Genomic DNA, 12,810 nt, shown 5'->3' on the forward strand with positions numbered 1-12,810 from the left:
AAAAGATACGTGTAGAAGTTGACTTCAAGTTAGAGGAATTACTGAACCCTCTCCTAGAGGGCAGCACTTGATTTTGACAAATGAAATATGGTTATGTAGCAGAGAATACTCTAAGTACTGGATTGATACTACCATCTAGGACTAGTAGATGGTTTCCTGGGATATTCTTAGGTGACCTTTTCATTCTGTTTATCAGATCTAATGGTATCACATGCACTAAAAGCTAAGTGCCTGTGTCTTGTAAGCCATAAAGTACAGTAGAGTTGCATCAGAAATGAACTTTTTCCATCTTTTGTGTCCCTCTAAACACTGTGGTTGCATTGTGCTTTCCATAAGCCACAACAACTCATGCATATTATAAGAGCATAAATAGTGAAATGGACATCGATCGATGAACCTCTTTTCCTTTCTTCTTTTTTTTCTCTGTAGGCCATCCGATGTACACTTGTAAATTGCACATGTGAATGTTTCCAGCCTGGGAAGATTAATCTGAGAACCTGTGACCAATGTAAACATGGCTGGGTGGCACATGGTAAGAAACATATTCATTGTCTCCTTGCAAAACAGATGTCAAATACAGATCACTATCCCTGAAATCTATCTATCTATCTATCTATCTATCTATCTATCTATCTATCTATCTATCTATCTATCTATCTATCTATCTATCTATCTATCTATCTATCTATCTATCTCACCTATAGCCTTTCTAACTGTATATTCCTGCCCTGTTCATTCCAAATAAAATGTGACCCTATCTCATCCAAACGTTCCAATGGGAATCTTTATACACAAATTAAGTTTTCTGTGTCTTCATTGAAAACATTGATCCAATTTGCAGGTATTGCTATAAACATATCACTGTCAAGCTCTTGATAAGGATGATCGGGAAATAATCAGATATTAGTCAATAAGATGACATTCAACATTGCTTTTGTAGAACATAGTAAAACATTTCTTTAATGGAATTGTCCCGAAAAATATAATGTTTTAAGTGAAATTCAGTTTTAATTCTGAACATTTTTTATATTTGAGCTTATTAAAACAATGTCTCTACCCCAGATAATCGCCACCTGCTGTTTCTATTCTGTGACCTCCTCTGCAATTGTTCCACCTACTCAGTCTTGCTTATCTCTGCTCTACTGAGTATGTGGAGGGATCACTGGTGTGGTGAGCGGCTGCTTCTGAAGTTGCTGCATCTTCTCTGATGTCCATATCTCTCTGCTACACTGAGTATGTGGAGGGATAGCTAGTGTAGTGATCGGCTGCTTCTGAAGTCACTGCGTCTTTACTGATGTCCATATCTCTCTGCTCCACTGAGTATGTGGAGGGATCGCTGGTGTGGTGAGCTGCTGCTTCTGACGTTGCTGTATCTTCTCTAATGTCCATATTTCACTACTTCACTGAGTATGTGGAGGGATCGCTGGTGTGAGCGGCTGCTTCTGAAGTCACTGCGTCTTCACTGATGTCCATATCTCTCTGCTCCACTGGGTATGTGGAGGCATCACTGGTGTGGTGAGCTGCTGCTTCTGACGTTGCTGTATCTTCTCTAATGTCCATATTTCACTACTTCACTGAGTATGTGGAGGGATCGCTGGTGTTGTGAGCGGCTGCTTCTGAAGTTGTTGTATCTTCTCTGATGTGCATATCTCTCTACTCCACTGAGTATGTGCAGGCATTACTGGTGCGGTCAGCGGCTGCTTCTGAAGTTGTTGTATCTTCTCTGATGTCCATATCTCTCTGATCCACTGAGTATGTGGAGGGATCACTGGTGTGGTGAGTGGCTGCTTCTGAAGTTGCTGTGTCTCCTCTGATGTCCATAGCTCTCTGCTCCACTGAGTATGTGGAGGGATCGCTGGTGTGGTGAGCGGCTGCTTCTGATGTTGCTGTATCTTCTCTGATGTCCAAATCTCTCTGCTCCACTGAGAATGTGGAGGGATCACTGGTGTGGTGAGCGGCTGTTTCTGAAGTTGCTGTGTCTTCTCTGATATCCAGCTCTCACTGCTCCACTGAGTATGTGGAGGGATCGCTGGTGTGATGATCGGCTGTTTCTGAAGTTGCTGTATCTTGTCTGATTTTCATATCTATGTGCTCCACTGAGTATGTGGAGGGATCACTGATGTGGTGAGCGGCTGCTTCTGAAGTTGCTGTATCTTCTGTGATGCTCATATCTCACTGCTTCACTGCGTATGTGGAGGGATCCCTGGTGTGGTGAGCGGCTGCTTCTGATGTTGTTTTATGTTCTCTGATGTTCATATCTCACTGCTCCACTGAGTACGTAGAGGGATCACTGGTGTGGTGAGTAGCTACTTCTGAAGTTGTTGTGTCTTCTCTGATGTCTATATCTCTCTGCTCCACTGAGTATGTGGAGGGATCGCTGGTGTGGTGAGCGGCTGCTTCTGAAGTTGCAGTGTCTTCTCTGATGTCCATATCTCTCTGCCCCACTGAATATGTGGAGGGATCACTGGTGTGGTGAGCGGCTGTTTCTGAAGTTGCTGTGTCTTCTCTGATATCCATATCTCACTGCTCCCCTGGGTATGTGGAGGGTTCGCTGATGTGATGATCGGGTGTTTCTGAAGTTGCTGTATCTTGTCTGATGTTCATATCTCTCTGCTTCACTGAGTATGTGGAGGGATCGCTGGTGTGGTGAACTGCTGCTTTTGAAATTGTTGTATTTTCTCTGATGACAGAAGAAATAATGAGCAAGGGATCAGAGAGCGAAACGGCACACTGCAGAGAAGCAACACTGAGCATGTGCGACCACCTTGCAACATTTACTGAGGTGGACCGGACACAGAAAGGCTCTTTAATAGAAACAGCAGGGGGCGCTATTCCAACATTAGCCCTGACCTATGTGGGGATAGAAACATGTTTTAATAAGTGTAAATACAGAAAATGTTATAATTATTAACTATAAGCAATATTTTTTGTTGTACAAGCCCTTTAAGTATGGTTCAACCAAAATGCTGAACGCTATCGTCGTTACAATAAAATTGTGACCTGAACAGCCCAAAATTAGACCTTATGCACATAGCAGAGCTGTGAACAGAGTCTGTACTGAATCCTCCCCCATATTAATTCATAAGCATAAGGGGGTACAATAGGACTATATAGATTTCTATGGCTCCCTATAAACTGGAGGCTGCATTAAACCATAATATGTTCATGTATATTAGCCTTTACTTGTTTAACCCCTCAATGACCAGCTTTTATTTGGCAATCTTCATTGACGTGCCTATATGTGGCCTTCTGTTTGGAAGTATGTATACTGGGTAATTATTTTACAACATGAACATAGAAAAAAAATCTTTTTTTTCCCTTTTTTTATACTGTTCATGTTTCAGACTGAATAGCCTGTTAAATTATTTCTTCAGCTTATTGCGGTTATGTGGTTATCTAATGATTGTAGTTTTTCCCCCTGTTTGTTATGTAATGTTTATGCGCAGTAAAATGTATTTTATACTAAATGTTCATGTTTTTTTATTTCTATTGAAAACATTTTAATATTTTTATCCCATTAAGGGATTACTATTTTATATCTTTATTTTCAAACATATAATGTATTATCCTATTCCTGTCTGCCAATACATTATACTTCGTGTCACTATGACAGGTTGCCCTGATCAAAGTGGGAAGTCCCGTATGATCATGCCGCGGTCACAGACTGTGATCAAGCAACGTACAGCAGGAGGCTGCTGGAAGAACAGGAGCTTTTAGTGGAGGGGCGCACAAAGATGCAAACCCTCTCTCCTGCACCAGCACCTAAAGACGTCACTGTAAACAAAGGGCCAGCATCTTCTGCCATCAGAAAACTATAAGACAGGCTTTGAAGAGTTAAAATACATCAGTACATTACAATTATGCCCTGCTTATATTGTGTTAGAGCCAACAACATTTCTTTCTCATGGCTTTTATTTCTGCAAAAAAGGTTTGTTGGCCACAATTTGTATTCTTAACTCTACTAAAATATAGACAGATATGAGATAGACAGATATGAGATAGACAGATATGAGATAGATAGATATGAGATAGATAGATATGAGATAGATAGATATGAGATAGATAGATATGAGATAGACAGACAGATATAAGATAGACAGACCGATATGAGATAGATACAGTATATAGACAGACCGATATGAGATAGATAGATAGACAGACAGATAAGAGATAGATAGATAGACAGATAAGAGATAGATAGATAGACAGATAAGAGATAGATAGACAGACAGATATGAGATAGATAGACAGATAGATATGAGATAGATAGATATGAGGGATAGATATGAGATAGATAGATATGAGAGAGATAGATATGAGAGATAGATATGAGATAGATAGATAGATATGAGATAGATATGAGATAGATAGATATGAGATAGATGATAGATATGAGAGATAGATATGAGAGATAGATATGAGATAGATAAATACGAGAGACAGATATGAGATAGATAGATATGAGAGATAGATATGAGATGGATATGAGATGGATAGATACATAGATATGAGATAGATGGATATGAGAGATAGATATGAGATAGATAGATATGAGATAGATAGATATGAGAGATAGATATGAGGAAGATAGATAGATAGATATGAGATAGATAGATAGATAGATATGAGATGGATAGACAGACCGATATGAGATATACTAGTAGAAGTAAGCCTCGTGCTGACAGCTGAGCCAATTGATGCACAGTCACCAGAAACCAAAATCCAAGGGTCCAATTTGAAGGGAAATAAAAAGAGAATGTGAAAGCATGCGCTGTGCAAAGTAGAAAATATCTTTATAACTCCATAGACCAAACAGTAGCATGCTCGATAAAGACCGTTTGGTTAAAACTTTGCTACTGTTTGGTCTAGATAGACAGATATGAGAATAGATAGATAGATTAGAAAGATATGAGGTGAGGATTAGAGATGAGCAAGTGTACTCACTAAGGCAAACTACTCGAGCAAGTAGTGTCTTATGCAAGTACCTGTCCCCTTGTCTCTAAAGATTTGGGTGCCGGCGGGAGAGAGCGGGGAGGAACGGGAAGCGGGAAGGGGGGGGGGGGGGGAGATCTCTCTCTCACTCTCTGCCCCCTGCTCCTCCCTGCTCACTCCCGCAACTGCAACTCACCGCTCTCCCCCGCCGGCACCCGAATCTTTAGAGACGAGTGGGCAGGTACTCGCATAAGGCACTACTTGCTCGAGTAGTTTCCCTTAGCGAGTACGCTCGCTCATCTCTAATGAGGATGGATAGATAGATATGAGATAGATAGATAGATAGATATGAGATAGATAGATAGATAGATTGATTGAGAGGAGGATAGATATGAAATGAGGATAGATAGATATGAGATAGATGTAACATTTGGTACACACTACAGTAGCACTGCAGTCAAGCAGGTCTAGAAAATGCGTCAGCAACCACTTGCTAATTAAAACGCCTGAAGTATGTAAAGGTTTTAAAAATTCTGGTAGTCACTCAAAGAGACATGGGATGCACACATCCCATATGTAGATTTTCTAAACAATGCTTTTTTCCTAATGACTTGCTGCACCTAGCTTGCTAGCAGCATCCTGATACCTGTCAGATTCTTGCATTTGATGGCTTAGCGAGACAGGTCAGGGGAACATTTCATCTGCCATGCAGTACTGATAGGCTTCTAAATGAGTGTCTGAGGACCATGATATGCCTGCTTTGAGACTCTGACCTCCGTTTGTTTTTTATTAAATACTTTTTAAAAGGAGTTTTTAAAAAAAAGAGTCAGCTTATTAAATCACAACACAATAGCAAGTGAATGTTAAAAAGCACTCAGTCGAATCAGATTACTATTCTGCACCTCTTTCATTCAGCGGCATCAGTTTGAAATGATTCTCTGAATACAAATAACAAGTCCCTGCTGCAATAATTACACCGTTTCCTAGTTCTGTCATTAATTAATTTCATTTAAACAATATTGATGAAAAGTTACTTCTAAGAAGTAGACCGCATTTATAGAAAATGAACCCATTTTAATGGGTGGTAGTAAAGGGCAAGGCACCTAAGTAAGGTTTGGGCTGATTGACATCATTCTATGTCGTTAAGAGTTATCATACTAAATAGACAGACATGACCATTCAAGACAATCCAATAATCCAAATTATAATTTAAAATGAGCAGAAATGTCTTTAAATCAGACGTTCCCAACTCTTTCTAGCTTGCAAGCCAAATTTTACCAGTAGTGTTAGGCCACGCTGGAAATTAAGAGGGGTAAAGTATTTAATACATATGACTATGAGTCCTATGAAGCTTACCCAGTGATATGGTTTTGACAGTAGCAGCAAGTTTTGGAAAATCCATTAGGGAGCAATAGCACATAGGTCCACCACCAGCTGGGTAGCCTAAGAGGTACATGTTGCGCCAGAGCCATTGATTTACAGCAGGGATTCCCAACAGCACCCTGGTGGACCACAAGAACCCGTCAGAGATGGCTGTGGCTTCCAGGCTGGAAATCACTCAGCAGACATTAAATGGGTTTTCCAGGCATTGCCCACCGGGATCGGAGTGGAAGCAGTGCTCTGACCCCTGTGTAGTGTCTAGGACTTGGAACTGCAGCCACAGCTCTTTTTAAAATCAACGTGAGCTGCGCTTGTAATTGCAGGCTGGGGTCCCATTGATTTCAATGAGAGCTGTGCCTGCAATTTCGAGCACCAGCAACTATACAGGGGTGGTCAGAGCAGCTGCTTCCATTCCACCCCTGACTCTGCCTGGAAAACCCCTTTCGGCTGTGTTTACTTGGAGTGGAAATGCTGCGGAATGTCCAGCGGAAAATTCCACATTCAAACATTGGTGTGGATTTTCATTCAAAATCAGCTGCGTACCCACAACTGATTTTAGAAGATACAGTGCTCACCTCCGAAGTTTTTGGCTGTCAGTGTACCCCTTCAACTAGCACTCGGTGGCCTGTACTAAGCACAGCGCCACTGGTCAGATGATGCGAAAGTGGGAAATTGCGCTACACTCACTAGAGGCCATCGGGTGCCCAGAATATCGGAGGTAAAATCATACGCTGTGCTAAGTCACGTCCCTTGGCCACACCCATGTTTTGGCAGTAAAATATTTTCCCCAGGAGTGCCTTGAGGCTGAAGGGGTTGAAAAACACTGATTTAGCAGGACAGGTTTATTGCTATGTAAGAACTATCACTAATATGAGAGATGTCTGTTACTCTTAATAACTAACTGAAAAACTATTATAAAGGCCCATATACACGCAAAGATAATCTTTCAAACGATTGAAAGATTGAAAGTTTCAGTGATCTTTTTGCATGAAGTATTATGGCCATTAACACTTTTTCATCTTCATTTGTTAAAACGGCCTCCAGGAGCTGTTTGTAGAGCCAACCCTGTGATTAATCACACGCCAAGCTGTGCACACAGCTGCATTGTTCTCCTCGCGTCTGCCAGCAAATTACAATGTAATCTCCCGACTTCAGAGGAGAACACAGCATGCGGTCTATTGAGAGACACTTTATCTCTCTGCGGCTGAACGATCGATTTTAAGTTCACCTTAAAACCATTGTTCAGACGAATAGAGCAGGATGCCCGCGTTTACATGTAACGATTATCGCTCAATTTCGGTCGTTTGAACGCATTTTGAGCGATAATCGTTATTGTGTAAATGGGCATTAAAGCAGGCTCAAGCTTTGTATTAGTTCTCATCTTTGACATATGCTACACTGACTTACCCAGTAAATATACCCACAGTACTATGTAAAATCACAGACGGCACATCATGTGATCACAATGGGTTGTACCAGATGATAGACTCGAGCCTTATCACAAGCCACTCCTTGCTAACCATAGCCAGCCAGCACTGAAAGACGAGATTCCACTGTGTAGGCTGTCTTTACCCTTCTCTATCTTCAGTCTGATTTCTTTGACTTTACCAGTTATAAAGATTTGGAGTACTCCAATCATAATAGGTTTTAGGACCCTTCCTCATATGTCAATTTGTGAGTTGTGACACAATGTTAGCTTTTTAAATGCCAGCGATTTCTTAAATTTTTTTTTTAGTTTTTTCACCTCCCCTTTTCAAAAGCTATAACATTTTTAATTTTTTTTTTCTGTCAACATAGCAACGGTATGAGGGCTTGTGGTTTGCAGGAAAAGCTTTTTTTTAATAGTTCTATTTAATGTACTGTATAATGTATTGAAAAACTTAAGTGGGGTGAAGTAAAAAAAACAAAAAAAACAACTGCCCCATTGTTTTTTGGGTTACATTTTTTTGTTTAAAACAACGTGTTAACTTTATTCTGCAGAACAGTACAAACAAAGCAGTGCTAAGTTCATAAGCTTTTTACTGTATTACTTCTAAAAAATGGTTTAAAAAAATGCATTCCGTTGTCATATTCTAAGACCCATAACTTTTTTTTTTATTTTTGTATATTTTATTTTTTGGGGCTGTGCGGGGGCTTTTTCTTTTTTTTGCTGGCTGACTTGTAGTTTGTACTGCTACCATTTTTGGGTACATCCCTTTTTGATTTTATTTTACTTAATTTTTTTAGTGGACAGGGTGCCCAAGTAAACCCTCAATTCTGCTATTATGTATTTTTTTCTACAACATTCACTAAGTAGAATTAATAATGATATATTTTATTAATTCAGACTTTTGCAGATGCAGTGATACCAATTATGTTTATTTTATTCGTTTGTTTTATATGAGAAATGGAAAAATGGATTTTCAACAACTTTTAATATTTGCATTTTAATACATGCATTGCAGTGTATTCTACTTTTAATGATAGTCTGATAAGCCCTGCCTCAGGCACAGCTTAATCGATTGCAATACATGATAGCCCTGGGAACCTTCACTAGGCTACAGGCTGCCATGTACATCCATCGGCACCCCATAATTGTATTGCAGGGGTCCAGTGGGGCACTGGAGGGTGCTTTGCTTTTGCTGGCCGCTTAGTTGCAATGGTAACTCTGCAGCGGCATCTAAACAGTTAGCAGCTATTGGAGCGTTTGCTTTGTCAGCAGCTATTAAAGGAAGTCAGGTGACTGCTGCAGTGGCTGCCGCGCCATCTCCATTCTTCTGGCATCGGTGATCACATCCTGAGCGCCATGATGCCAGGAGTTTGGGAACGTGATACTGCAGTCTCTGATTGGCTGTAGCGGTAACCTGAATTCCTCTAACGGCTGCTGCCAAAACAAATGCCAGGACCACAGCGAGGCTGCAGCGCTAGATCGCAGGGACGGAGAAGAAGTTAGTAATGCTCTGTTTGTTTTTTTTTAATATGAAAGTCCTATTAAAGGGCAGTTGTCATGTAATCGGGCAACCCCTTTAAATGCTGACATATGATAAATACGGGATCAGGTAATTATAGTGAAAGGGAATAAGTTTATAAAAGAATACATTACAGTCACTATAGCCTCAAACAAAATACCTAAATAGTTGGCAGTTAACTATAACTTTATGGAAACCACCAACTACCTACCTCTGGTGTTGAAGTACGTTACAAGCATGACATCAGCACTAAATGATAATTTCGCAGAACCAGGTTTTGAATATTGTATATTTGTAGACACTTTGCCATTTTTTGGAACAAATATTCACTCATTAATCGTCAAAGTATACATGATACTTGTCATTTCCTAAAATGTATCTGGTAATCAAATACCACACAAGTGCCAAGTTTTCCCCTTGCCAGCAACAGCTAATATTAATGGGTACAAGGCTGTTAACAAATAATGGAATGCATTCTATTCATTAAGTTCAAGACATTTTTCTAACCCTGTTAATTGTTAAAAGACTTTGTAGTTTCCAGAAGACCCGATCAAGCGAGATAACTTCTAAATATGCAGATAAGTGTCATTGACCTGGACAGTTGGTAGCGCCCGCATGAAGATCCAGGGTGAGCTCCCTCTAGGTGGACCAATTTATAAGACGCCGCTGGCCTATTTTTACATTTACACGTGAGCCATGTTTAATATCACTTTGTTTTCCACTTCACCTCATCCCCCAGATCTGTGACCCATCTTTCTAAAACAAAGTCTAATGTTGAACATTTAGCAGCTTTGAATAATCTACAAACTAATTAGTCGAGCGCCTGCGAGACTCTTGAGGTTGTGAGAAATCCCTAATGTGTAGAGAGGGAGCTTTTCTTCAGAAGAGAAAGGAGTCCCCCAGGCTGGGTGAGATTAACCCTTTACACTCCGCCTGCGCGATCTCTGCAAGGAAAGCCCATCAAGCAATTCTATCCTATATTGTCTTGGTCTCCGGCAAGATTCCTCGTCTGACAAGAACCATGTCAGCAACAAAAGGCTGTCGTAGGATCAGAAGAGACAGGAACAGGTGTCACATAGGCTGTCAAAACTGAAAAGTTAAAAAAAAAAAAAAAAAGAGGGAGATTAGGGTGAAGGCGAGAAAGACAGACAATTATATTAATGCTGTCACTTTTATGTTGCAGCTTTGCGTTATTATCTGGAGGTGCTGAGTGCGCAGTTGCCTCAAAGAAAAGTAGACAGTAGACAAGGGGGAAACACGATCGTTATTAACTGAAGAGGCAGTGTGTCAAAGCTGGAGAAGGTTCAAAGTTTTGTCTGAAAAAAAAAAAAAAATGAGACAGCCATGTCTATGAACAAACTGCGGTTCTGCTGTCGGCTACATAAACAGAGTAGCCGTCTAAAATGTACTGCTTGGAAACAGATCACACAGCCCCAACAGAATAATGAAAGATGTCATTGAGACCTTTTTCCGCTTTATTTTAATTACATTTAATTTGTGTGTAATACATTTTGGAAGATTTTTTTTTGTGCTGGACTTTAGAAACAACTCTGGAAAAGTTACAAGTAGTTTGCTTTCATCTTTAAGTAATACACATATAGGAACTGGCTTATATTTGACCATTTCAGTTGCTGCTGTATTCTGCCGGACTGAACTATCTGGAATTATTATTTGTCACTGGCAGCCGTAGAAGAGAGAAATCCAATTTTTTGTCTTTATTTTTTATATTACGCCCCAAAATATTAGTGTAATTACCGATCTTATAAAACGTATGCAATGCCTAGTCAGTGCCAGAAAATATGTAGAATTTTCATATTTGGTTTGGCCTATGTATCAACGTACATCGGAGTAGGCAGGGCTCCACTCTTAACATGTGTCTAGTTAAGAGTTCAAAAAAGTTGTGAGAGTAGTATAAAAAAAGTCAGCTTATTTTGCAGTCACAGCGCCATTCTTGTCTATGGGTTGTGTTTAGTATTGCAGCTCTGCCTCATGTATACTGCCCAGGTACTATAGATTAGGTTTAAGTTGGGTTTAGCAGGTAAAGTCTTGGCAGACTGTTTTTGCAGGGTGTTTGCCTTTGGCTTCTCCAGTCATCTTTTTACTAACCTTCGAAGGATGGAAGGCGAGGTTGAGCCGGCTACCTGGACCATACGGGGATTCAACCCGCAACCTTCAGTTCGTGAATGAGAGCTTAGGATTGCATATTGGTACCTTAGCACTCTGCGGCATACGAGGCCCGCCATTTTAACATAGCCAAGTAAAAGGAAAGTAAATATCCACTGAGTATAACCATGAGATAAAACTCACTACTTAAGAGAAGTGCTTACTTTCTTCACTGTAAGCTGATTTAGAGTAATTTCGCTCTGCTCATCCGAGTGCAATTCGTTTTTCACATACTTGAAAAAAAAGGAAGGTGGCCCAATTGATGATATTTTAAAAACGCCCATGGAAGTCAATGGACTGTGGAAAAAAAAATAAAAAATAATAATCTTTATTTGTATAGCGCCAACTTATTCCGCATGGAACACATTCGCATGCTGTGTGACTGCAATTCGTTTTTTTTTAATGCACCTGTTGACTTGAATGGGCAAGTCTCGTCGGAGGATCGGGCAGATGATAGGGCATGCTGCATTGTTTTACTCAAACTGTCTGTTTTAGTAATAAAAAAAAGCTCATGTGAATAGAACCATTGAAATCACTGTCATCCATTTCTGTGTGAATTTGGTCCGATTTTTAATCGGCCCGTCCTTTCAGAGAAACAATGCTTGTGTGAATAAGCCCGTAATGCATTGATACATTATTTTGCCACCATTTTTTTTTTTACTATTTTCAATTGCTTTTCAATGGCCTTGTTATGTTAAAATAAGAAAACAAGTTTTTCAATGACTTAAATGGGTTATGTCATTAAAAAATAAAAGCAATACTTACTTCCTCCCCTATTAGTCTTCTTACCACATTTTTTCCTTCCCGATCTTTTGCTGGCTCTCGCAGTCCCCCGAGTTACCTCACCGCAAGCCGACTGGATCCTCTTCCTCTTGTTTTGTGGTGTCCATTCTCAGCATTCTCCTTCTGGCAGGTCAGTGTAGGTAATGTCACTAGTGACGTAGTGTTCACTGCCTAGCATGGAATGCCAAGCTATGGCACACACAGTCTCAGCGTGCGTGTTCATATACTATTGTCATGAGACAGTGAGCATGTGCAGTCTTGGCAATAGCTCAGCACTCCCTGCTAGGCAGTGAATGCTATGTCACTAGTGACATAGCCTACATAGACCTGAAGGAAGGATATTGCTGAGAATGTACGTAATGTCCCAGGAAGAAGAGGATCTGGCCGGCTTGCAGTGAGGTCACCTGGGGGACTGCAGGAGCCAGGAGAAGATGTGGTAAGAAGACTGACTGGGAAGGAATAGATAAGGATTGATTTTTTTTTCTAATAACAGAACCCATTTAAGATAACATCACAAAAAGTTATCACAGTTTTCTACATCTGTAGCTAGGATAATGGGCACAGAGCCAAGGCTAGTTGTAGACGACCATGTGGCCATTTTAGC

The 12,810-nt window shown here is 40.3% G+C and overlaps 1 protein-coding gene across 5 annotated transcripts in view; it reads left to right on the plus strand.

The window, feature by feature from the left end:
- Positions 1–12,810, plus strand: part of BNC2 (basonuclin zinc finger protein 2) — a 553,266-nt gene that overhangs the window by 423,396 nt on the left and 117,060 nt on the right. For all 5 annotated transcript variants that reach the window (XM_066604361.1, XM_066604357.1, XM_066604358.1 and 2 more), the window contains one exon: positions 430–532. In XM_066604361.1, the coding sequence (XP_066460458.1) occupies positions 430–532 (103 nt within the window). The remainder of the gene's footprint in view (positions 1–429; positions 533–12,810) is intronic.

Source organism: Eleutherodactylus coqui, chromosome 5 (assembly GCF_035609145.1).
Source record: "Eleutherodactylus coqui strain aEleCoq1 chromosome 5, aEleCoq1.hap1, whole genome shotgun sequence".
Lineage (NCBI taxonomy): Eukaryota > Metazoa > Chordata > Amphibia > Anura > Eleutherodactylidae > Eleutherodactylus > Eleutherodactylus coqui.